The sequence below is a fragment of the Lissotriton vulgaris genome, chromosome 2_1 (assembly GCF_964263255.1).
Source record: "Lissotriton vulgaris chromosome 2_1, aLisVul1.2, whole genome shotgun sequence".
NCBI lineage: Eukaryota > Metazoa > Chordata > Amphibia > Caudata > Salamandridae > Lissotriton > Lissotriton vulgaris.
In genome coordinates, this window is record NC_141687.1 from 1,031,064,620 (window position 1) to 1,031,090,538 (window position 25,919).

Consider the following 25,919-nt stretch of genomic DNA (forward strand, 5'->3'; position numbering starts at 1 on the left):
CATTCTTAACCCCTTCGATGCTTGTGACGGAACCATTCCTTCATCAGTCACGGTTGGGCTGTGCTGATGACGGAATGGTTCAGTCACGACCACACCCATTTACATAGGGGCACAGCACAGGAGGAGAATTCCATCAGCAGGGATGAGGTTAACAAAGCTAGAAGCTACAGAAGAAGAGATTCATGAAGGAGTCAGTGCTTTATGACAAACATATCCTGAAGATGTGGACATGAATCTTGTAGGAGAAGTCAAGCATTTTCATCAATATGTTAGACATAGTCAAGCCCATGGTTCAGCGGAACAAGATAGTCTGACACATCAGGATCTGTATAGGGTAGTATTTGACGATCGTGTCCAATCAGCATTCCCTAATGTAGAAGCAATTTTGAGATTGTTTCTCAGTATGCAAATTGCTCTGGAGAAAATCTTTTTCTCTGCTGAAGAGGATAAAAAAATAATTTAGAACAACAATGACTCCAGATAAACTATGTTCCCTCAGTCTGCATTTTTAAGTTTGTTATGAATAAAAATGATTTTAAGTTAAAGATTTATTATTTCACTATCAATATACTTCTTAATTGTATTGCAGTTTAACCCTCCAGGTATCAGAAAATCATATTTGTCACTGACATAGCCACATAGAATATCTGGACTTATAAAGGGCCCCATATTTCAAATAGCTTAGGGCCTTATCAAGTATAAATCCGGCGCTGCTTATCAGCTGTTCTAAACAAGGGATGCATGCATGGTTTTCGTGCTATTTATTAAAAAGGCGCTCATCATTAATAAAGTTCAATACAAGTTGTTAGCCGATTTTCTACCAGACAAGATTAGCTAAAGATTGTATCTTCCATTGAAGAAAAGGGATACCTTAAAGTTTGCATTCAGCTTACATGTACACCCTGCCTACATGTTCACCCCTCTAGTAATAAAATGTGTGCCATCTATTCAGTGCATTCCTGTAATGTTCTCAAACTTGCCATCTTTTAGGTTCACGTAGCAGTTACGCTCACAATCTTTATTGAAGCAGATTATTCCATTATCACTTTGTCTTGCAGAAAAGTATAATATGTGAAAATGTTTCATGCTTTTAAGTTTGTCTCTCACTAGGTGTCAATTTAGGCATCAAGACATGAGACATTAAGCATTGGCAAGGCCAATAGGTCTCTGCTTTAAATGGTTGAGCTACTCCTAAGCAAGAACAGGTGGTGAGAGCAAGGATATATTCCCGCCCCATGGAGAGCTAAACCAAAAAAAAAATGTTTAAATGTACAAAAGTCCCTCCTTATGTCCGCTGTAGAAGGATACACCTCATCCAATCTGAACACTGAAACTTCGGGCTCTTAATGTATTCCAGCATTTCGGCTCCTGGGTGAGTGCAGGGGAAGGAGGGTGGTGGTGGTAGTCATTGGTTCAGGAGCAGACAACCAATAGGAAAAAAGCCATCCAATCATGAGCAATGGGCGGAGTCAAAATCACCTTCTATCAAATGTAATACATTAAGTTGACTAACAGAACTAAAGCTATATTTAGCCACGACTCAATTCAATTCAATTCAAAGAATCTTTATTCGGTGATAAAAAAAAAAACACCATAAAAGCACACACATATTTACATGAATAAAAAGTCATTAAACATTTTCAAGATCCTTTGTACAAAGTGTTAGTGTTAACATGGAACACAGGCAGTAAAAAATATATAACACTTTAAAAGGATAAAATCAGAAACATTTCATTCATCTCCCCTAGTTAGCCTTAAACGGACCGCTACCTTAATGAAATTCAGAATGCAACACAGTGTTAAGGGGTCCGAAGCTTTTTGTAAAAAGACTAGTGCCTCCCTAGCGTGTTCCAGTTTGGCTTTTTTTAAGAGATTTACAAGAAATCTGCGCCTAGGCATTGAAAAAAAAAGGACAAAGTAAAACAAAGTGAAGGGAGTCCTGCGGAGACCTATTGTCGCAGCCGCAGGGTCCCTTCTGTTCAATTGATGTTACAAAACCTGCTGGTGATGCCAACATAAATGGGAGTAAGATCAGTCTAAAACGGCACATCAAGAATCTATCCTGTGCGTTATGCATGAGGTACAAATATGGCTCCATACCCTCCACGCTCTTCACCAGGTTATGGGCCCTCACTGTCTTTTTACACCCTTCAGCCTCAGCTCTGCATAGGTTTTTCCGCTCTAGGAAAGTTTTCCCTACTTGCATCTTATGCTGGGCTACAATTGTTGCGGGGTTAGTGAAGAGGTTTCCAAACCCTAGTTCCTCTAGGGTATTCTTTACGTAATAGAGCCAGGGAATGCGCATACATTTGACCCTCTCTAAACAGTCCAATAAGATTTCTCTGCTAAGAGACGCATCAGGATTAACCCAGATTTTTAACCAGGCCACTATTGGCCTAAGTTTTACCAAATCATCTAGGTATGGCCTCCCTAGTTCCCTATGGGCTACAAATCCAGCAGTACTTTGGGGTGCCCTCAGGATGGATTTCAAATATTTGTTTTCTTCCCGTTGGATTCTTGTGGTATTAGCAAAGCCCCATACTTCTGCCCCATAGATTACTTTGGAGCATGATACAGAGCTGTACAAATTCATCACCTGTTCCGGGCACCATCTACCTAGCCTCCTGCCGTAGCTAGCTATTGCCCCGTTAGAGGCGATCATTTTACCACAGCGCTCCTCCACCAGGGAATTAAACTGTAAGGCGCCATCAAAAGTTACACCAAGATAAGGAAACGTTTTGACCTCTTCTACTATGTGGCTTCCTATTGTGTAAGTGAATTTAGAGGAAGTTTTTTTACCAGCCAGGAGCACATAGGATTTACCCAGGTTAACAGAGAGATCTAGGGCACCCATGAACTTAACAAATCCGTCGATCAGGATTTGTAAGCTCCTGGGTGTGCGTGCAATCAGGACCGCGTCATCTGCGTAAAGCAGAGCAGGAATATGACGCGACCCCACCCGTGGGCAATCTGCCATTAAACCTAACAGAAACTGCTCCAAATTGTTAATATAAAGGGAGAACAAAAAAGGGGCGAGAATGCAGCCTTGCCGGACTCCACTCATACAGGGAAAAGAGTCGGTCAGCCCCCCTCCCTGTTGAATCGAACCTTAGCCGTGGTGTCGCTATGCAGTTCCCTCAGTATATTAATTAGGCCACTCTCTATCCCCATACTGGACATCATGTCCCACAGTTTCTCCCTGTTGACGTGATCAAATGCCGCTGCCAAATCCATGAATCCCATATAGATCGATTCATCGCTGGCCATGGTATATTTGGCAGTCAGCATGTAAAGGTCCAGGCATTGATCGCTAGTGGACCTCCCTGTCCTAAATCCATATTGAGTGTCCGAGAAGATATTATTTTCTTCGGTCCACTCGGACAGTCTGTTGAGGATCGCCCTACCCAGGAGTTTAGCCGATACGTCAATCAGGGAGATAGGGCGATAGCACTTGGGATCGTCCCTATTGCCCTTCTTTAAAAATCGGCACAATTATCGCTTTGGACCAGGACGGTGGCAGACCACAGGTGATGGCAGTATTTATGACCCTAGTCATTAAAGGGGCCCAGAGTTCTATGCTGCTCAGAAACAGGTCTGGGGGAATTCCGTCAGGGCCCAGGGCTTTGTTTTTAGTCAGACCCTCTATCCCAGCAGTGATCTCCTTGATAGTAAATACAACCGTTGAAGCCTGAGTTGGAGTAACAGGTAGCTCTACAAGAGTACCGGGCTCATGGTTATACAGGCCCCTATAATGGGTGACCCATTGTTCTGGGAGAATATTAGACCCTATCTCCGGGGTGTCGTTTTCCTGGAAAGTTGGATTATTAATGATTCTCCAGAAACCCGCTAAATCATTTCTTTCCCCTGCTTCTCTTAGGTCTGCCCACGCTTCTGCCTGCAGAGCGAGTTTCCTCCTCTTAGTCTCTTTTTTTATATTTTTCCCTACATGCCTTGAGTTTTGGGGGGCCCTTGGTTTAAATTTAAGGCAGCTTTTCAGCTCCCTCAGTGCTTTGGAGCAATCTTTATCGAACCATCGAGGGTTACCGTGGTTCCTTATGGGCGCACTAGTTTTTAGTAAGCCATCAATCAGGTTAGCAATCTGATCGAATGCTTCCAGTAGCCTCGATCCGTGGACTTCTGTATCTAAACAGTCATTAATGGCAGATTTGCCGGCGTCCACCAAGGCCTTATAGAACTTTTCCCCATCTATTTTGGACCACTTTAATCTCCTGCCTTGATCTGTTACCCTCTCCATGATTGTGCGATGGTCTCTATTTCTTGAACCCACCCTATACATCAGCTCCAAGACAAGTGGGTTGTGGTCGCTGAAACTGCTCCATTCAATCCCTACACTAGCTATCTTATTTAGCAGAGATCTTGAGACCAGGATGTAGTCTATGAAGGATGAGCATCCTCTGCCTTTAAATGTGGGTGGGAGTGTACCATCCTTCTGTGTGCCTATCATGTTAATAGTATGCTCAAGATCATACTTGAGCCGGAGCATACTAAAAGCTGACCCTGTGGGTGTATGGGAAAAATGCGGCCCCTTCTCCTTGGGACATTGGGACCAGTCTGTATTTGTTTGGACCAATGCCGGGCAAAGGTGGCAATTAAAGTCTCCCATGACCAACAGCGCATATGACTGCCCCTTTTTTTGGACTGTTATTTCCTGACCCAACCTGTAATCCAGTTCAGCTACAAGTGAGTTATGGTTTCACGATATCTCGTTGTTATAGATGTTAAAAACTACGAATCTTAGCCCCTTCCCGGAGAACCGAACTGCCTGAATCCCATGGGAGTTCCAATCTGGGGAACACCAACTGCCCGGAAGGTCTAAATCTATGTAAATGGATAGTCCTCCCATGGCTCTCCCTGATCTTGATTTTTGCGCGGGTACAAAGAAACACTTATACCCCTGCAAGTGAAAGTTATTCTCCGTTGCCCATGTCTCCTGCAGGCTGATTACATGGAATTTCCTAATGTAATCAAGCCACTCTTTATTGTTGAATTTACCTGCCAGACCTGCTATGTTCCAAGAAATCATTCTCAGTGCCTCACCACTCTGCTCTAATCCCCCATGGGGCCCCGTTTGTGTCTCACACTCTGACTCTTGTGTGTCCAGCCCATGTCTCCCTCCTATGCATTCAATATCTGCAGCCCTAGGTCCGTCTAGCACAGACTTCCCGACACAACTCGATGGAGTTTGCTGTGCCAGGAGACTATGCTCCTCCATCTCCTCTGCCAGAGCCCCTTTTCCCCCATCTCACAGAGGGACAATATCCGTTTGTCAATCCACCCCCTCGAGACCATTCAAACAGTTGAACCGGTTGAAAGTGTGAAAGGATGGCTCTGGGCGGCTAAATAGTGGCCTGGGGTTAAATTCGTGACGTCTTCCCCTCCGACCCACCCTCTCCCAGTTATCATGGGTTTGGAACGTGTGTACAGGGGCAAGGATAGGGGGAAAGAAGAAGGACACCTGAAGGGTTTGAATGGTTGATTCCCGAGATCTATTCTTTCCTTGGCATATGTGAGAGACAGTTCCAGCATCCCTGAAGCTCACCAATATGCAGTCCCCTATTATGGATTTGTGTGTTCTCCCCACCCATGGCACCCTTCTAACCATTATAATTTTGTTGTTTAGATGTACCGGGAGGGGTCTGTTCGTGTTTAACCACTTAATTACCCTGCTTTTTAAGGAACAAAAATCCTCAGCTTCACCTGCTTCAAGTGGGGGGACGCCCGCCATAACTACAGTGAAATAGTTTGCCTCTGGTGGTAAATTAGGTCTACGTGGCCTGGGGGGAAGCTTCATTAAAGGTGTTGGTGCGGCACTGTCTATAGGCTGTGCCAGAGGGACAGAGTCTACGGAGGGAGTGGACCTATTGGAATTAAGTGACTTGGTTAGTACAGGGTTAATCCTCAGGGGTTGTGGAGGGGCCACAGCATTCGCAGCCTGTGTGGGGGCTAAGCTCATTGCGCTATTTGGAGGCTGATGGGGGGCCGTTGGAGTGGGAATGAGCTCAGGAGGCCTTCCTTGGAGGCCAGCCGGGATTTTCATGCTACTTAATGTAGCCTCCAGGATGGTTAGTCTAATTTCGACCTTTTTGATGCTCTCACTGATTGGTAATAGTAGTGACCTGAGCAGGAATTCCAGGTTACCTAGCGGGGCAACAGAAAGGGGGACATTAGCAATGTTATTTCCTGTGTCTTTAGTCAAAACGGGGGCCAAGCCATCCTGTGCAGTAAGTTTAGGATGTAATTCATCCATTAATGTCACAGTCGGTGTGGCGGGTTTTGATGACCTCCCAAACTCAGAGTGAGGGGTTTTAGATTTGTTTTTGCCCTGGGCACACCTCGACTTCCTCCTACGTTTGTTTGGGGGAGGCCCAAGTACTCCTTGTACAGCGGCTGGCTTAGGTTTAGCTTTCCTAGCTTTCGGAGCTGGGGGGGGGTTGAGAAATTATGTCAATAGTCTCCCTGCTTGGGCTTGAACTTGTCGCTGGGGTTAGACTCGTAGATGGGACTAGGGGGGTGTTCGTACAATCCCTCAACAGGAGTGGGACGTCGTCTCCTCACTAGGCGTGGTGGGATATTCTCCAAGGGGTCTGTTTTTCAGGTTGTCTATAGAGCGTCTCCGCTCTGCCCTGAGCCGGATTAAAGTGCTCTCCATGTCCCAATCCCCCACGGCCCGGGGAAAGTAGTTCTCTAGGGTCCTGTTTTTAACTCCTCCCTGCTTCATGGGGGTACCCTCCCTTGCCGGGGACGGCATGTCAGCTGAAGTTTGTTGGTAGTCTATGGGGCGCTATATCAGCGAATTGGACCAGGACACAAATAACCAAAGCAAGAGGGTAGGCCCAGCCCAGCCTACTCCGGTCTATGACGGCCTAAGACGGTCCCGCCCTTGTCCCGGGCTTGTCCCGGGCTTCTCCCGGCGCCCTCCCGGCGCCCTCCCGCGCAGCGGTGTCACAGTGCAGTAATAAAGGGGGAGGTGGGGGGCGGGGCAGTCAGGGAGAGCGACCCAGGTGTTGTGGGTTGACCTCACGCAGGGACTCCTGGAAGTTTGAGTCCCTGTGGGTCCGCTCGCATCCCTGAACTTGCCTGTGTCCACGCCAATGTCCAGCAACAGAGCCCCTACAGACACAGCGCGCCTCTCTCCACGCCACGAAGCGGGACCCGCGGAGCGGGTCCGTCGAGGAGCTGCCGATGAAGATGAAGTCCAAAGGTGAAGGGAACAACCCACGGCAACAACCGGACAGGCAAGGAATCCCACGACGTTCAGAATGGGAGCTGCTTTCAATGCTAGGGCGGGGGGCGGGGCAGTCAGGGAGAGCGACCCAGGTGTTGTGGGTTGACCTCACGCAGGGACTCCTGGAAGTTTGAGTCCCTGCGGGTCCGCTCGCATCCCTGAACTTGCCTGTGTCCACGCCAATGTCCAGCAACAGAGCCCCTACAGACACAGCGCGCCTCTCTCCACGCCACGAAGCGGGACCCGCGGAGCGGGTCCGGCGAGGAGCTGCCAATGAAGATGAAGTCCAAAGGTGAAGGGAACAACCCACGGCAACAACCGGACAGGCAAGGAATCCCACGACTCAAAAGAGAAGCAACGTGTAAAGTATTCTACTAAAATCTGAGTATTCTCTAGGAGGAATTGCTGCTTTGAGAGCAGTGCATACGAATTAAACAAGGATTTATGGCATAACATTCACAAAAAAGGGATCAAATTTGCCTATAACTGTGACCTCTTTAAAGGTCTAAATAAAGTTCTTCATCTGTAAAAACAAAACAGAAATTTTGTAAAGTATTTTGTGCAACACTGCACCCGGATTGCAGTGTTTTTTACATCATAATATACATTTGAGTTAGAAATAAACATCTGTATTAAAATCAGCAAATTATGCAGCAGATGCTGGATTATGTTGCCAACGTAGCATATTTACATTCACGATGAAAAACCTGCAACTAAGAATCAAAGATTTTAGTAGCTCAGTACTACACAGTATCAGCTTTACAAAACACTAAACAAAGTAATATAACTATTTAAGCCCAGACAAATAGAGAAACTGAGTGTGCTCATTTTAGAAAATAACTGCAAGCAAAAATTCAAGAAGCCACCACAGACAACCTGCACCCTCAACATACACACATCTGATCATGCCCGAAATGAATATAGTTGCTCCTCTTATTTAGCCAAATTAAAAGAAAGCAAAGTGATGTGGGTTAGAATACAAAAATAAACACTCTAATTTTCTAGTAATGAACTGCCCGATGTCAAACAATCTCATCATCACCCCCAAACATCGAAGACCCTGGTAAGTGTGCCCATACTTTAAGTTACTAAGCATGAATCCACTAAGCTCAAAACTTCCCACACCAAAAAAAACCACTAAAAAAAGGTAAGCGACTAAACTATTTTTGGAACTTGAAAAGCACAAAAATCTAGATCAATGTCACTGTCGAGATTCAGGAAACCACGGTAACATTGGGGATTATCTTCTCAGCAATCTAGACAAGAAGCAGCAGCCAAATGGACACTCCCTCTATTGTGGCAGTGCACAACATGGTAGCTTGTGAAATTATATTAAAAGGCTGCGGGGGCAATCAAATTTCAGGGAATGCGTGAATTAAAGCACTTGTTACCCATTACCTTCGCTGTTATTATTTAACATATCCATCGGAGTCTAAGGTCTCTTCATGTGTGGGACTCGTAGGGGATTCTAGTGAGGGATTACGGCCACTTCTGGAGATTGGGGAATAGCGCAGTCATTTTGTTCTACAAGAGGTCCTCTCCTGTGCCCATTTCAGTTCTGTCCGACACTATGGTTATAGTTGGATGGTGGCTAACACATTGGTGGCTAACCTAACATTGTTGCTTGGTGCCTGGGTGGTACCTCTGCCTTCCGGTTGCACACACCAATCTTAGTGTATGGAAAAAAAAGTCTACACACTGAAACAAAGGATTGCCCAGAACAGCCACATATATGGCTCTTTCGGTCGCTGGAGTACGGCAGCTGAAACAATTTCTGCTGGGGGACTTGGTACTGGTGAAAGACTCTTCAGATACCCCCATAGAATGATTGAATGGTGAAATACCGTTAGAATAATGGTGAACGGTAACACTGTCTAAGCTGCCAGAGATTGAGAATGAAGGAGATTTGGCCCGCAAATCTTCAGGAGACAAATCAAAGGTTTTTCGACAACACAAACCAACCATAAGAATGGAAAAAATAAACGTGGGTGGATACACTCTTGGACAATTTGGGAGTTGGAGAATAAATCTGACTCGTGCACCAAATATGGTCCAGGCAGGGTAGGTGCACACTGGGATCTTACTCTTTGGAGTTACAAAACGGAGGGCCGGTGCAGTCTATATTTAGAAAATACAATAAAAATACCTAGAGTTAAATAACTTTCAAGATAAAATACTCCTGGTTAATTCCAGATTCAGATTTTGTTTACATGTATCCATACAGAGATCTTAAGATTTATTATCTTCGTTCCATTTGACTTATCAAACACAGCTACAAAACAAAGTGTATTTCAACAGCCAAAATGTCACTGCTCCGATTTGCTTTGAAGGCCGTGCTTAAAACACGAGGGTGTAAAAGCATTTACACATTCTGCGAAGTATACATATGCAATGTTCCCAGTGTCCTCCTGACTGAAGTCTTTTTACTAGGCAGCCAACTCACGTCATGATGTAGCTTTTGCCTGGTAATAAGTTACATTTTACCATTTGTGTTTTATTTTGTCTGTCGGTTCATACCAGCAGTATACATTTTGAGACAAACGTCTCTAGGCTAAACTGTCCGTTGTGATTCGCATAACCTCTAGTTTAGAACTAGCTGCCATACAACAAACACAACAGGTTGTTGGAATCTATTTAAAAGTAGACTTCAGAGGAGTTGATTTTAGAGGCATTACTACTTCGGTGTCCCTCGATCTCTAAAAATATTTGAAGTCACAACAAGTGCTTTGTGTAATTTTATTTTGACTGGGGATTTTCTTTACAAGTGCTGAAGACATGCCTGCATAAAAATGTATTTATTATGGAGACCCAACTACCAGGGCCACTGGAATTATGCAGTTCCATGGGGTTTTCGGCAAAGTTGTGGATTTGCCATATAATCTACAGTGTGCTACATAATCATGCCCACATAGTACAGAAAGCAGTTGAAACGACATAACCCTAAAATACTGCTAAATATTGCGCTTCATCTTCTCCATAATTTTCCACTTCCTGTAGCACATTCTAGTCAACTCTGCTACATAATTTGGTCTTAAATTGTGCATACTTCCAGTGGCCCTGCCAATTACTAACGAGGACTTGCAGGAGTAGGGTCTTAAATATGGCAGATGAACAGACAGCACTGAGGCCTTTCACCAAAACCCACTGCCAGTTTCTTAAAGTGAGGTGTTGCACTTTCCAGAGCTGCCCTTGACTTGGCAAGGAGAGAAGAAGCCCATCTTAACACATACTTGCAAATGATTGTTTTATCTCACGATAACTAAGGTCAGGAAAATCAACCTGCACATAGATCTACTCCGCAACCAACATATCATGGTAAACATACAGAGGAAAGCTGAATTTACTATTCTTCATTCCAAATCTACCTGTCTTGATGATATGTTTGCAGTCGAGATTAGGGAGTAGACACTAGTCAGGTTGATATTTGAACTTCAAATCTATAGAAGACCCTAAAGACTCCATCCAACTGCTGCAGCACTCCTCTCCCTCCCAGGGCAACAAAATTATCACAGGTGCAGGTAAGTTGGGTTCATTACTTTCAGGCACGAGGATGACAATAGTGGCCCTAGTTTTGGAACTAACATTTTGATTCTTAAAACACAAATTTAATGGATGTAATCATTTGAATAGCATGACATTCACCCGAAGGTATCTTGGAGCTCATAACCTATCAAGAGATGCCCAATTCTCTTCTAAACACAAATCTACCATCAGTGTGTTCCATAGTCACAATGCAGCTACTAAGAATGATCTCACTGCAAGCTTGGCTTAACGGACTCTGGGGACATGGGCCAAAATGTCTCTCTAATTTCCGAGGGCTCCTTGATTTATATCTAAAAAGCTTCTGGGATGGAACCAAAACAAGAGGGTGGCATTGGTAAACTCATATTGCACAGGCACAGAGTAGCCCTTATTCAATTGTGGTGCTTGACCATCCAGGGCCCAGCCACTCAAAGACCACAATTTAAAATCAATAAAAATACAAAATGGCAGAAGCACAAACTATATTGTAATATGAAATAATACAGGTTCAATATTATCCACCAAATTATCCCACATTCGACATGTTGGACTATGGTTTAGGCCTTCGTTAATGAGTACAATTAAATTCCCACTACTCCAGAGGTGCCTCCAGGCAAGTAAACAAGCTGAACACGCAGGTGGTACTGCATTGCGGGTAGCACATCACAGGGCTTGTGATAACCCTATTTTGTGACAAAGTGGGGTATTCAAGAGGAAGAGCTGGTTAAACTGACCAACAATGACGTCTTAAATGTTGATAGGAGTATGGAAACATAATACATCGATTAAGCTTTTAAAAAGGAGTTTTAATGTTAACATGAGAAAGGCCACATATATCCACAACTCAAGGAAACTGAACGAAAATATAACAGGACTGGCATCTTATAGTACACACACGAGTTGTTTTGTGGTTCGAGAATAACGCTGCATTGTTTGGTCAATAGTTATGTTGTATTGACTATGGAAAGGGTAGCTGGTACAGCAGTGTGTGAGATAGGAAAATAAGGAGAAGACAAGCGGGATGCCAGGGCAGCAGAAGGGAGAACAAATAATAAAGCATCTTTTAATTCAGAAACATGAAAAATAATAAGAATCTAATAAATCAGTAAACACTAGCTATCGATGTAGCCATCACTCAGCAGTGTTAAACATTGCAGGGTCAGGAATTCGGGGACAGTCCGAGTGCGGTTGCCATGGCTTGCAACAAAATAATGAACACACTGAGCAAAGAAATGCAGCTTTTCATTAGCACCCAAGTGCCAGGTTTTGGCCAAAAACTTCACGCAGACAAGCGAATTCAAACGGCATGTGAAAATGTGGTGCCTCCGGCATTTGTTTTCATCCCATTGGCACAGAAAAATGTATTCTAATTTGTAAATCTGAACAGTGAAAAATCTAAAATACCCAGACGAAGCCTACATGGGCGTCTTCTGTCACGGTTAGCTTAATTAGGAACATGATTAATGCATTGTTTCCCTCTCGATGGTGTTAATTGATAGTGGCAAGATATCCCGGGTGTTGCTAACTATGTGCTGTGGCTTTCCCATCCAATGTAGTCATCTCCTTTTGAGGACTCCCGAGTGGCTCTTGCAGCCTGCGTGCCAAAACGGTTCACATGCATTTTATTAAAACTTAATGATTATCGACAGGAAACAAAACGGGCTGAAGCAGAGTGGCAGGCTGACGTATTGTTCGCGGATATCTGGGCGTGCAAAAATGCGGTTGCAGCCATCAATAGCGCGGGAAGGTGTAGTACCGCCTGAACCTTGAGGGTTGGTGTGTGCGCTGCACTCAGCACCGAAACATTGCCTCTGGTTCCACCACCTTGTAGGCGGTGTAAGAACCATGCATTTATCCATGCAATCGAACTCAGATTGTAGATGCTGGATCGCCATGCACTCTCGATAGTGCAGTTGGTGCGGTGGTACCGTGTGTAATGGGACAATCCAATTTTAGTTTACTTAATTCCCAACTCTGTGAACAGTGAGGCTAAATCCCTTGCATAATGTAGGGCCCACTGCACCCTAGCTACGCCCCCTGGCTTTGTTATTAATGTTGCAGCAGATGCAGTGGCATCGGGGATACAGGTTGTGACCGGGAAACTCATCACCCGACACAGACATTCGGCCCAATTCCTTGCGTGTATTTGGGCCTCGCGTAAACCATGTTACAGTTTTTTATGTGTGCATTCGCAAAAAGGTACACACTAGCCGACCGGTGAAAAAGGTCATGACAGTTTTATCAAAAATGTGGTATGGAGCGAATCACTTTGCAATTGAAACTCAAAATGCTCAGCCAACGAAATAATATACGACCCCCCTTAACCTGCTACAAAAAAGATGAGCTAACACGAAAAGTTGGTAAATACTTAAACACGTTTGTCTCAGCAAAATGGTTATTACAAATCAGCAGGAAATTATATCCCGTTATCGTTCATCACGTGACGTTGTGCTATTGTAACTAGATGTGAACATTTCCTGAAAATGGAACTCGTTCTCCCAGTGGATTTCAGGGTAAACAACGACGATTTGTTTACGTTTTAAATAATGCTGTGCCGTAAAGCTAGCATGTCATGGTCGGGTTGTTTGTTTTAGGAGGGCCGGTCTCTCTTGGCAGCTGGAATAGCAGCTTGGCCAGACTGGGGGAAGGGAGTGTACTGTGAGAGTTTGGGGTTTGCACCGGGTTGGTTGTGTCCTGTTCTTGGTTTCTCGCCCACCTCGAGGAGCAGTGCCAAATAGCGCTATCTGCCCCATCTCTGCCTGCACAGTGCTTGCTCTGTTCCCTCGGCGCGCCCGCCCTAAAGTGTACACACAACAGTCGAGGCGTGTTGGTGCGCAGACTGCGGCGGTGCGCTGGCTCCCGGGCAGGCCGGGGCAGGACACGCTGGCTCCTGAGGGAGAGCAGGCGGTCAAATGGGTGAACGCCGAGCAGGAGCCGCTTCGCCCTCACGCGGGCCCTCGTGCCAACCGAAGGCTCCGTTCCCCCATACTGAGGTGCCGAGACCAACTCCATCACCTAGTGACGCCGAGTGCGGACTCGCGTGATTCTTGTGGAAAAACTATAAAACAAAAAAAAACACCAGAAGAGGCTTGAAGGAGCGGAGTGTGAATGTGTAATATGTGGCACGCCCTCCGCATACATGTGTGCGGTTGTACGGTGCTGGAGATGGGGCGGCAAACGACTCCGGGGAGCGATCCGCCAGCGCCCGCTGGAGGTGTGGGGGATTCCGCTGCAGCCCCCTTTCAGCCGGCGAGCTGACCTGGCTGTGCTCTTCCCGTGCATTGCTGGCATTCCTGTGCACAGGCAGAGGGAGCCAGGCGCTCGCCCTGCCCTTCCCTTCCTCCCTGGGCACACATGGGCACACCTGCACTGGGATCACGACCAATCGGCGGCCCCAGCCGCACCAAAAACCACTGGATCCGCTCTCTGCTCGGCGAGGCCTGCCCCCTCCCCGGAAGATCCTCAACTTCCGAGAGTGTGGCTGCAGCAGCGGCCGCCGAGAGACCTGCAGTGCGCCCGCCTCTCACCTCGGTCGGAACAAGCCGCCCTGCGGCAGAGGCGGCGCAGAGCTGCCCGGGGGCAGATGAGAGATCACACCCCAGGCAGACTACAACTACTCCAAATGACAGGAACGTGCAGCAGAGCTCACACAGACGTGCACATTTCACCCCTCCACCACTAACTTACCATCACCATAAAATCACAGTTTCGTCCCTCAGTCAGGCAGGTTACTAGCAGCCTTCTAGCAGACAGACACCTTGCATTTCTAATAGAGTATAGCATGGACATGGTGCTGGCACAGGCGGTCATAATACCCATAATGAGCTGGCGCCCATGCCCTGGCACGAAGATGGGCATACTCCACAGTTTCCCAATCCGATCACTTGAAACTCAAAACCACTCGCTGCAGGTACATGCCAGTAATTTTACAGAGAATCCGAAATTCTCTTAAAAAAATGAAAGTCACAGCAGACTGCCAGTTCGGCTCGTCAAGCAGACCCCCGGTCATTACGGCTTCAGGCACTCACCTGGCAGGTCAGGCCGTCCTCCACCCCGCTCCCCGAGGGATCATGGACGGCTCCCGCTGGTAAAGCTGCATTCACAAGCAAAGATGAATGAACACACATGGAAACCCCCACACCGAGCCCGACGGGAAGCGGCCAAAGCTGGAATCCTATCCGGTCTCCATGGTACGCAGAGGAACTGGAGTCCTCCTCCCTATCGCACGGAGCTTCGGAGAGGGAGGCGGGAGCGAGTGGGCGTGGTTTGTGATGCCATGACGTTCCCTTCGCAGCGTGGCCGCGCGATTGGAGGAGCGTGATAGACCCCAGATTCATAACAGGGAAGTGCCTCTCTGCCTGACTGACCAATGGCCGAGGGCGGCGGGTTGCCATAGTGATGGATGCTGTTTAGCAGAGCGCGGTGATAGCTCCAGGAGCCTGGATCTGCAGGGATCCGTGGCGAACCCTGAATATGTCGAATGGTAGCCCCGCTCGACACACTGAAAAATTCAGATTGGTGCCTATCCAGTTCTCTGCCTTTGCACAGGAAAGCTGCCGTCTCTCCCTTTGGCGCAACAGCAGGTAAAGCATGATGGCACCCTCCACTCCGTGTTGTTGTTTAAAAGGGCCATCGGGTGAATAATGTCATTATGTTTCGCAATACCCAAGCTAACATCAGCACAGGAATATCCTGGAAAAATGTTGGTGATTTTTAAGTAGGCAGCACTGGGTGAAATTGATTAACTCTTCTCACCTAATTTGATGCCCCTTTAAGAGCCCAGATAGTGATGTTGGAATTTGCCTCTGCTGATTCACTACCTGTCGCTGTAGCTGTCGCTGCTGACTTCTTTCATTTAACTGTTGCTGTAGCTGTTGCTGCTGATTTATCTCATTCTGCATCTGTGGATTTAATGATGCATTTTTAAAATTTCTGGGTGGATTTTTACATTCACGCTTCCAGTGTCCAATTTCGCCGCAATTAAAACATGGGAGCTTCTGCTTGAGCTCTTCAATATTGACATAAAATTTTGGTTTATTGAAATTTCCTTTAAATTTGCCTTGATTTTGGTGAACATTTTTATTTTCTAAAGTCGCTATTTGCTGTTCAGCTACCTTCACCTGTGCCCACATTGCTTTTTCCTTAAGCTTCTTTTGCTTGGCATCTATCTCGTCACTGCAGTATTTTGCTTTTCTCAAGATGTCGTCAACTGTAAGTGATTGCCAGCCGACAATTCCATTTCTAATCATTTCACCAATTTCAGGTCTCAGGACATAAACAAACCTGTATATGAAGTGGCTCATGTCTTCCTCACTTAATTTTTCGTAGTCACTGTATTGTTTAAATACCAGCAGTAATCTTTCATAAAATGAATGTACTGACTCTTTTGGTTCTTGATTTGTTCTGTCAATTTTAACCCAATCTACTTCTTTGGGGCAATTTTGTCTTTCAACCAGACAATTACTTTGTCATATAAATCCATGACATCTGCTGAAGGAGCACCTGTTATTTTATCTCAAGCTGGTTCTTCTTTGGGCTAACTTACAGAAATTTTACATTCTGTCCAAAGATCTGATGGGACAACAATATCAAAGAATCCATCAAGATCAATCCACAGAACTTTTGAAACTTTAATGAATCTGTCTACCTGACGATACCATTCTACTGGCTTTTCTCTCAGTCAATGAAAATCATTTGTAAACAGTAGAATGTCCTGTCTTGTCCAAGGGACATGGACGTACCCTCCACCAGCTATTTCTCTCATAGGGAACTCATTTGCAACTTCCCCTCTTTCTCTTTTTTCTTCTTCTCTTTTCTTTGTCCATTTCACCCTCAATTTGCTTAATTCACCTTATCTTTTTCAGAAACACAATTAATTCTTTTACATGAGTTATCCTACCTGTGGTGTTCAAATTTTCAATATCTTTTTCAGAAAAATCCACTCTGTAATGTTTTTGCAATTGTTTCTGTCTACTCAAATCTATTTCTAATTCAGCAGCCATTTCCTCTAATTGGTCATACTTATTTTTCATTTTCCATTGTATAATTTTGCAAATGAACAACAATTCATCATCCTGATATAGCTTTAAATTGTCAGTTCCAATTGTGCCAATAATTAATTCTTCCGAATCTGCTTTCAATTTTGCAACATCAAGTAATTTGAATTCAGGGGCTTGTGGGGTTAGTGAAGTCTGTGTTAAATCTGTTTTATTCATGCTCTTTTCTGAAGATCCAGAATCAGAACCTGCAACAGATGGTATCTGATCATTTGACATGCTTCAAATAAAAGTTAAATCTGGCATTGTTTTTTCTCGATGTATTTCTGATAAATCTGAATACAATTTTTCAGCCACTTTCTGAATTTCCGCATTTAATGGAACAGTCAGAGCTGAGTGTCTATTTTCTTTTTGGTCAAAAACTGTTACAACAGGACCAATTGTTACTGGTACTGTTACTGCTTCCATCCCTTTAGTTAATTGCTGTATTAATTCCTCTTTTGCTCTTAAATATTCCAAAACTTCTGGTATATTCCCAAGTCTTTCTGTTCTTATTACATTTCTTGAGAATTCATTTCTCTGTTCTGGAATCTCAGGATAATTTCTGTTCTCTCCTGATGAACTAGAATTATTTCTTTTCCCTACTCTTTCAGGTAATTTTAAAAATCTAGGTGAATTTTCATCAATTTCTCTGGGAGGTGCAATTGGAGAAGTTCCTTAAGAAATTCTCGGGGTAGACTGTGAATCTGCTTGATAGGGTGGCGGTTTGCGTTTTGTTATATAAATTTCTTCTAACACCGCATCATCTAATTCTTCATCAATATTATTTTTCTTTTGGGTATTCTTTTGACCTGGTGTTTCAGTAATCATCACTCTTACTGGGTACAAACCATCACACATATCTACTTTTCTCCAACGTCGTACTCTATCTTCATGAGTTTCCCTATTATTGTCTAATTTTGGGCCTCTTGTTATACCTCTGGTTTCTCGTTCAAGTTCAAACATTTCAACCTCCCATTCAAATAAAGCCTCAAATTGAGTAGGCCTAGGATTTGGCATAAGAGCCATAATTTTTTCTCTCAAGTTTTTCAAAACTTTAATATTAAATGACCCATCTTCCGGCCATACTAATACACCATCATCTTTGGTATATTGCATCCAATTGTCAAACCAAAGGACAGTATGATACCCATATTCACCTTCCATATATGCTGCAGGTGTTTTGTACTTTTCAGAAAAGACCAATCAACTAGCAGCTAGTTTCGGTCACATGAACCAACCAGTGCACTTGCTGTGACGTTTACTAACCAATCACAGTGCGAACCTTGTGACGTATACTGCCGCTGCAGCTTTGCTGTCTCCGCTCCGTAAACTCACCCCTCCTTTACAAAATATTTTCACAGCGCCATTTTAATAATTCTTTCAATGAAATTCAATTAGTAACTACAGAAAAACAAACCATTTGTCTGTTTCGCTAAATAAAGCAATAGTTCTCTCAATCATTCGAGTATTCTTTCTCGTGAAATAGACGACGCTATTCTCACAAAATCATTTATACACATTCAAACAGAAAACCCTAACCCCACATACATGACATCTCGGCAGGACTTTAACCCACCAATAGAAATCCTCAATCGCCAGTAAGAATAGACAACGCTTTCCTTACCCTTCACTCACGCATGGATAATTCCTATTACTCTTTTCACAGTGAGTTTTAAAACAGGCTCCTAGTCCCTATACTCAAAGCTACGATTTCATAGACAATCCTCACCATACATTTTACCTATCATACCTAATCTTGTGCTGTACGTCCACAACACTAGCGATATGTCAATACCACTATTTTGAAACAGAACAAATGCACTGTGCAACTTCACCTGTTACACTACTCTTTTGCCGGCAACCAGGAATTTTCACACTGCTGTGAAAAACCTTTTGACTACATGTAACAAGTAAACAAACTTAACATGTTTTAGACATGGATCCTATGCAACTACCATGTAGCATGTCCGTTACCAGAGTAACCATCCTCTGCTACCAGAGAATTGATCCAGCGCCCCTATAGAAAATCTGTCTCAACAACTACCCAACACCATGATACTCACCATTAATCATAAATTCTCACAAGGCCCATAAATAACCGAGACAAATATTGGGCAACTGAATCATGTGACCTAATTAATCGGAAATATTCACAAACTATTTACACATTATTTACAACTGCAGTTTATCATCATCATATCTATAATAAAGGAAACATTTAATTAAATCACTTAGGTAAATGGATCAACTGATGGTAACTAGACTATAAATAAACAAGACCAGCTTGTCATTTCAAAATATAATTTATTAATTTTAATATCAATCAGTGAGCATTTTGGAATTAGAAATCTTTTATTTTCCAATTGAAACCATCATTTAATCATAGTAAAGGCATATTAGACTGACATTTCAAAACAGATTAGCTTGCAAAGAATTAATGCAGTTAAGAACTCATTCCCTAAATTCTATTTCCCTGACTAAACTCTTTTAAACCCTAAGGGAAAGACATTAGATAAATTATCCTTACGTGCGCCAAAAGTCCGACAGCACTTCACGCCCTTCAGGAATCAGGAACAAGCCAGCCAGCCCTCCTCCCAAGGGGCCAGGTTTTATACCTTTTCTCTATCTAAAACTTCTAATTCACACTAAAAGAATACTTTTTCTCTGTCATTCAGCATTTCTATTGGCTGACAGCCGTCAGTCCATATGCGATCATAACCTTTTCAATCCAAAGTTGTGCCTTTCGAAAACGCCTTTGACCTTTATCCACAGGCGACATTAGCTTCTGAGGATTTTGCAACATCTTATTAAATAACAGTTCGCTGCTTCCTCAGCTTGGCTGATCTGCGCTTCCTGTCCTTGAAGTTATTCAACCCAGAGCACATCTTGCACAGTTCCATTTATTTATTTTTTCTGATGAATCGTCATTGTTGCAAAACTTTTCCATTTTCTTATCTGTGCTTGGCTCATCACGACAGGATTCCAAACACCCATTTAAAAAGCTAGGCCTCAGGCCTTTTTCTTGAAGGCTAGTATTCAAAGAAACACAAAACATTAATTCATTTGAGAAATACAAATCATTCTGTTACCCACCCCCTTTACTAGTGTTAACCCATTAGTTTATGTTATCTAGCTTTAAGCACATGAATGCAGCATTTTTATTTACCATCTTCTTTTAGGCCAACAGGATTCTCCACAAACCTTTGCCACATATAAGACACGACATAGACAAAAGCACATTTAAAATAGGCACATGCCATTATTTAAACAGCCGCAATTATTGTTGACAAAATCAATAGACAAGGTTAGTTCATTATTTTTCAACGTACTTGCAAATGCAACATAGAGCACATAATGTTAATCCCATATGTTGTGTATGCATTTAAATCTAGATTGATTAATACATATCATGCATAAACTCATTAATACGATTAATTATTATGGAAGTTTAACTTCGCGAGTCAAAATATAATTCATTTCTGAACCTCGCTTCATCAATGCCATGTAACCGCTCTTTCCTTCGTGGAATACTCTGAGGGGCTGTAATGTCTTCATGATCAGTGGTACAACCCAGCTTCGCTGTACTATGCTTCATCGCAGTAATATAAAGTAGGATCACCACCTGAAAGGCATTTACCTCTTTGGCAGGTGCTGGAAAGAACAAGAAGCATGCCTGTTATATTCCCCATCCAACCCTTGTCTGTCTTTCATCGCCACAAAGTTCCAGCTCATGTGATTTGAAGCGCTCCTACAGTTTTGTAGCCACAATACCTCTGTGATCCTCGCGGGCTAGATCTACAACCCACTTCCTTAGAACTTGTGGGATGACCAGTTGAGCCTCTTGGAATGTTTACTCATTGCTATGAATGCTCGTTTGCTTAGCTCTTGTCTGAAATGTTGGTATTCTTTGACAGCTGCATTTATAAGCCTCATTCCTCAGCAATAGTGTGCTGAGAAGTCATATTTGTCAATGGAAATATCAAGAAGAGTTCAGCAGGATTAAGGTTTGGTGTGGCTGTGTGTGGAATCAGTAGTTCATCAGACTTAGACCACATCTTTCAGTACAACTTGGCGTCTCGGCCGCGGGTTTCTTAGAATGGTTGCATGTTTTTTTTTGTTGCAGTTTTATATAGCACAAACTCGACCCGAAGAGATCACAGCGCTTTACATGAGAACCAGTTGCATTACAGACGCGCGCATTCATTTTTCAGGCACTGGGACATTAAGTAATTTGCCCAGAGCCACAGGATGCTTGAGCCTCGAACCTGGTTCCCCACATTCAAGGTCGACCACTCTGGTCGTTAGCCACATCCTCTCCCCCATGTGATAAGCGATGAGTGAACATAGTGAACTATTGCCAGATAGAAACAAGTCAAATTGTTCACAGGCCCCACTGCTGCCACACTTTCTTTTTCACCTTGAAAATGCTCTTTCTCAGGTCAAGTGAGTATTAATGCTTTATTAAGGCATTGCCACAGCAACACTGATTTGGGGGGTGTAGGTTGCGTGTAGTTGGTGAGAGTGTATGTGTGACTTGTTCACAAACAATAGTGCAAAGTTATGTGCAAATTTCAATTCCATATGTTTCTCTGTGATGTGTACATTTGGGAGATAATTTGAATTGCTAGTGGGGTGTGTTGTTTGCATGTGTGTAAATTAAGCTTTCACAACAGTGAAGGCAATACACAATGTTTTGTTGCAAACTGAATCTCTATATGTTCCACTGTACTGTTGTGTCTATTCTTAATCTGCTAGGGCACTGCCTTTGGACACATTTACTTGGGATATGTATTAGTTTGTGTGTAGTTGTTTCTGATTTTGAGTGTTGAGTGGAGTGTTCATGAACATTGTAAGTGGTGTAAAGGTTTGTGCTGAAAATTGAAACGTTATATGTTTCATTCTGCCTGAAGTATGTATATTGAAAAGTCACTTGTGTGGACTTTTACTACTGTTTGTGAGCAGTAACAATGGTGCAAAGTACTTAGTTGTCAGAGAAAACATGACATGTCTCATTCAGCAGGTATGTTACTTAGATGACCGATTGGATTTCATTGGATGTTCACCAAGGCATGGGCTTGAACCATGCTGACAAGGGACAGGCAAACCCATTAAATGTATATTTAATGTTCTGTTTTAATTTCAGTTCACAAACACATACTGTTAGGTATTCCTTTGCTTGTGCACAAAGTACTGCACATGCACGCATATGTATTTGCAAATTGTTTGCAAAGTATACATACTTTAACATGCACACTAGAACCTCACATTTTCCTTATGTTTCCAAAGTGGGTGAAGGCATTTTTACAAAACTAAGAAAAAGCACTCAGAACCACCTCAGCCTGCCTTCGGAATCTGGCATCGGTAGATTCTCGTCTAGTGTCCGTCTGCTGCTTGTGTTGTAATTCAGGTACCATTTCCCAACCTCCACCCTCCTGTTGTTTATGTCCCTCCCCCACCCCATAAAAAAGAAAGCTATAACAGTATATAAGGTAACAAAATACTTATGGTACTTTTTTAGGTCTCACCTGAGCCAGCGCATGCGCTGCTCTGGCAAGACTTTTAGTAAGTGGGTTTCAAAAAGCAGACCATAGCTTTTTATGTGGCCTAGAGCGTGCAGTTAAGTGCACAGTTACAAGCACAGGCGCCATCTGGCTTTCCTCTCTCATCATGGCTCATTAAGCGATTCGCTCGCGGGCACCCTCACAGCCCGCATCACTTTCACGGCCGTGCGGCCAGTTTTTACTCTTTCTTTCACTTCCCCCAGCACTCCATCCACTCTCTATTTGACACTCCTTCCCCCGGCTGGCTTTGATTCACTTATACCCCAGCTCCTCCGTTCTTCCTTCTCCCTATTTTTAATTGTCCCACACCCCTTACGTCCCTCTCCTAAGTTTCCGTTGCATACCTTAGTCCCTTCCACTCCCCGCCTGCCTCTCCATACTCCCGCGGCATAACCCTCACTCCCCCGGTATTTTCTCTCTTCCTCTGCCTTCTGTCACAATTTCCGGTTTACCTGGCTCTCCCTCTCTTCCACCTGTCTGTCACTGACTGATTTCCATTTCGCTCTCACTTACTCCCATCTGGTTCTCACTCACCCTGTGACATTTGTCAATCGCTCACTCTCTCCTGGAAGTTCAGCATCGCTCCTTTCTCTTTATCTGGCCCTGTCATTGTCAGCTGTCACTCCTATCTCCCTCTCTTCCCCCGGCACTCCTTGCTTTCCCTTGGTTCCCATGTGGCCCTGGACCAACAGAGTTCACATCTGTGGTAATGGGCAATAGTTTAAGAATGCTGGCCCAAATATTTTGCGTGTACCTAATTTCCCTGTTAGGTTAGCTGACGCAAACTTATATTTAACAAACAACTTTTATTTAGGTTAGTTATATTTTCTACACTGCTCTTTCTTTACCTGTTTTTTGTGTGGAGTGTTCCAGGTCCGCAGTATCTGGGGCTATAATTTACCGAAGTTGTTTACTTTCCACATATGCACCGGCCTTCGGCAAACTGAAGTCACATTTAGCTGTTTACTTTGGAAGATGCGGAGAGGCCTCACCGGGTAGTAATTTTCCCACCCCTTGTGTTGATTCGGTGTATTTAACGTGAAAATCAAAAAAGGTGACGAGTGGAATGCTGAAGTAAATGTCAGCCCCTGATAATAACGTGGGAACACATTCCAGTACATCATGTTTTTGCCCAATGTTCCACTCTAGAAATTAGATTAGCCATATGCAAATCAGACTTGGTGCTGTTTCAGTAGGAACAGACTGCATAACAAACAACCCCAGACTGGTTTTAACCTATTTTGGCCTGATCAGTGAGGTGCTGCTTCATTTCAATGGTACGGTGAGCACGAGATACTGTTTAGGCACTTCTGTCCCATTTAGAGTGCCACATTAAACAAGCATTGGCAGAGCCAATAGGTCTCGCCTTTGGGACCTTATAAGTGTTTAGTTATCCAGCACAATATCCTTGGTGTAACAACATCAAGTGTTGCATGGCCAAACACTTATACGGTCCTAAAGGTGAGACCTATTGGCTATGCCAATGCTTGTTATTATAACTTTTCAACATGCTGCACAGCAGCCATACTGCTCTACAACATAGCTTAAAGACATTGGCAAAACCAACAGCTCTGGCTAAACACTTATAAGGTCCCAAAGGCTATGCCAGTGCTTGTTGGAAAAGCGGTGGGATTGCTTCAGAGAGTGTTCTTAGATTTTGGCTACAGGCACTGAGAGACACCAGTAAATCTTCGTTTCTGCTTGGGTGTGGATGCCTGTGCAGTCAGACGTTCGGCCTTCCCTGCACTCCCCCATTCCCAGGTTTGCTGGACTTGGATGAGCTGAACCATATCACTGTGTCTGGCCTTGGGGAGCTGGGATTAGGTGCACAGCAGGGCTGTGAGTAACTTCTATCAGCAACCATGTTGAAGGGTTGTTCTTGCTGTGTGAACAGCTGGAGGAGACAAATAGAAGAGAGCTTTGTGGAAGATTTGCTTTTCTTTCATGGTGGACTGTTCCCTTTATGCACTTAGGCCAAAATTTCAGCCTATGGTGGTGGCGGTGAAGGACCGCCTCCTCTGAGGGGAGGTGGGTTGAGTTCATTGTTTTCTTGTTTTTCACTTTGTTTAATACATTCCATTCACTTGGGGAGAATTTTATTTTTGACTTCACTTTGCTTACACCCTACCCTTTGTTTTGCGATATTCCTAAGGGAATGCTGGCTAACAGGACTATCAAAACGTTAAGGAATCAAACTGTTCACTTAAAGAGACCTCAGCCTCAAGAAGTAGTAAAAGTGATGACAGAGAAAATCCCTACATGTTTGATCCCTTGTTGGTTACCTTCTATTTCACCATTTTTTCCAAAGTTAAAAGTTACAGTGAGACTCCTCCCCTGTCTAAACCAAAGAGGGTTGTTTCTTCTTTCAATGACACGTCTTTTCTGTTATCATCTGATAATGAACCAGATTTGGAAATCCATATTTTCCTTGTTCCACTGATGGATATACTGTTAATCCAAAAGTATTAAATGAGAAGTCTTTGCCTCTGATTCCAATGAATTTTACGCTTCCTGATATTGAGATTTGTAATTTAGTCCATTCTACAGAGAAAAGAGAAGTGCAAGAGACACTAGGACCATTTAATAGTACACCAACTAATGAGATATTGATGGATTTTCCCTCAAATGTCTCCTCTCATCCTACAGGGGAATATGACCAGTTTTCAGAAGCTCTACAAATTTTACTGAGAATCTTAGGGCCTGATTACAACTGTGTTGCAGATGTTCTGGCTCTCCGCTGGCATGGCTGCGCCAAAGCAGCGCAAAGACAGCCCGCCTGAATTTGAGTTTTTCTCGTGTAGGCAGATGGTCTTTTTGCCGTTCGCATGGCAGTGCCAGAAAAACAGGTACCGCAATGGGAACGGCAAAAATGTTCCGGCACAACATGGATGGTGCCGTCCATGCTGTGCCCGAATTGGGGGTGCAAGCAAACACGGGGGGCACATGTTGTGATTCACTAAATGCATCCCCATGGCAGCGGAGGGCATGAGGACCCTTTAGGGCCCCCTTTGTTCCTTCACTGCCAGCCTCTTCATGGTGGGGTGCCCGCCATGAAATGGCTGGCGGTGAAGGAACTCGTAATATGCTCAGTGGGACTGTGCCAGTCCCGCTCAGCATGTTACATTGGGCCTCTGCCACGCATCCGCCAGGGACTGGCCATTCCCTGGCGCAGTCAGCGGTCCACACCCATACAACTTTAAAAGTAAAAATCCGGCAAACGGTGAACCACCACTGCTGCGCCGGTAGGAAGACCGCCACACTCTTAATCAGGCCCGTAGTCTGTTTTAACTTTATTAGAAAAAACGACATTAAGTTGAGATCACTCTCTTGAAATGCAATCCTCTATTTTAAAACCACTTGGCATCAATAGTGTTCACTTGAGGACTCTTCAAGCCTCAATTGGACAACAAAAAGAGGAAACCAATGCCCGCAAATCAATAGGTTCTCTCTGATTACCTGATGTTCCATGTTTCCCAATTATTAATAAAGATGAATCTTGTCATTTGGAAGAGTTAGGTATGCTACGGGTGAGTAGGAAAGTTAGTTCTCAAC

General features: G+C 44.0%; 2 protein-coding genes across 2 annotated transcripts in view; one reads left to right on the top strand and one right to left on the bottom strand.

Moving 5' to 3' along the window:
• LOC147731564 (plakophilin-4-like) overlaps positions 1 to 15,011 on the bottom strand; it is a 387,101-nt gene extending 372,090 nt beyond the window's left edge. The window contains exon 1 of the mRNA XM_086954215.1: positions 14,797 to 15,011. The gene's annotated coding sequence lies outside the window, so the exon portion shown is untranslated. The remainder of the gene's footprint in view (positions 1 to 14,796) is intronic.
• A 149-nt stretch (positions 15,012 to 15,160) lies between these two features.
• The window catches only part of CCDC148 (coiled-coil domain containing 148), a 1,056,272-nt gene continuing 1,045,513 nt past the window's right edge, over positions 15,161 to 25,919 (top strand). The window contains exon 1 of the mRNA XM_086956667.1: positions 15,161 to 15,351. Within this exon, the coding sequence (XP_086812793.1) occupies positions 15,249 to 15,351 (103 nt within the window). The 5' untranslated portion in view covers positions 15,161 to 15,248. The remainder of the gene's footprint in view (positions 15,352 to 25,919) is intronic.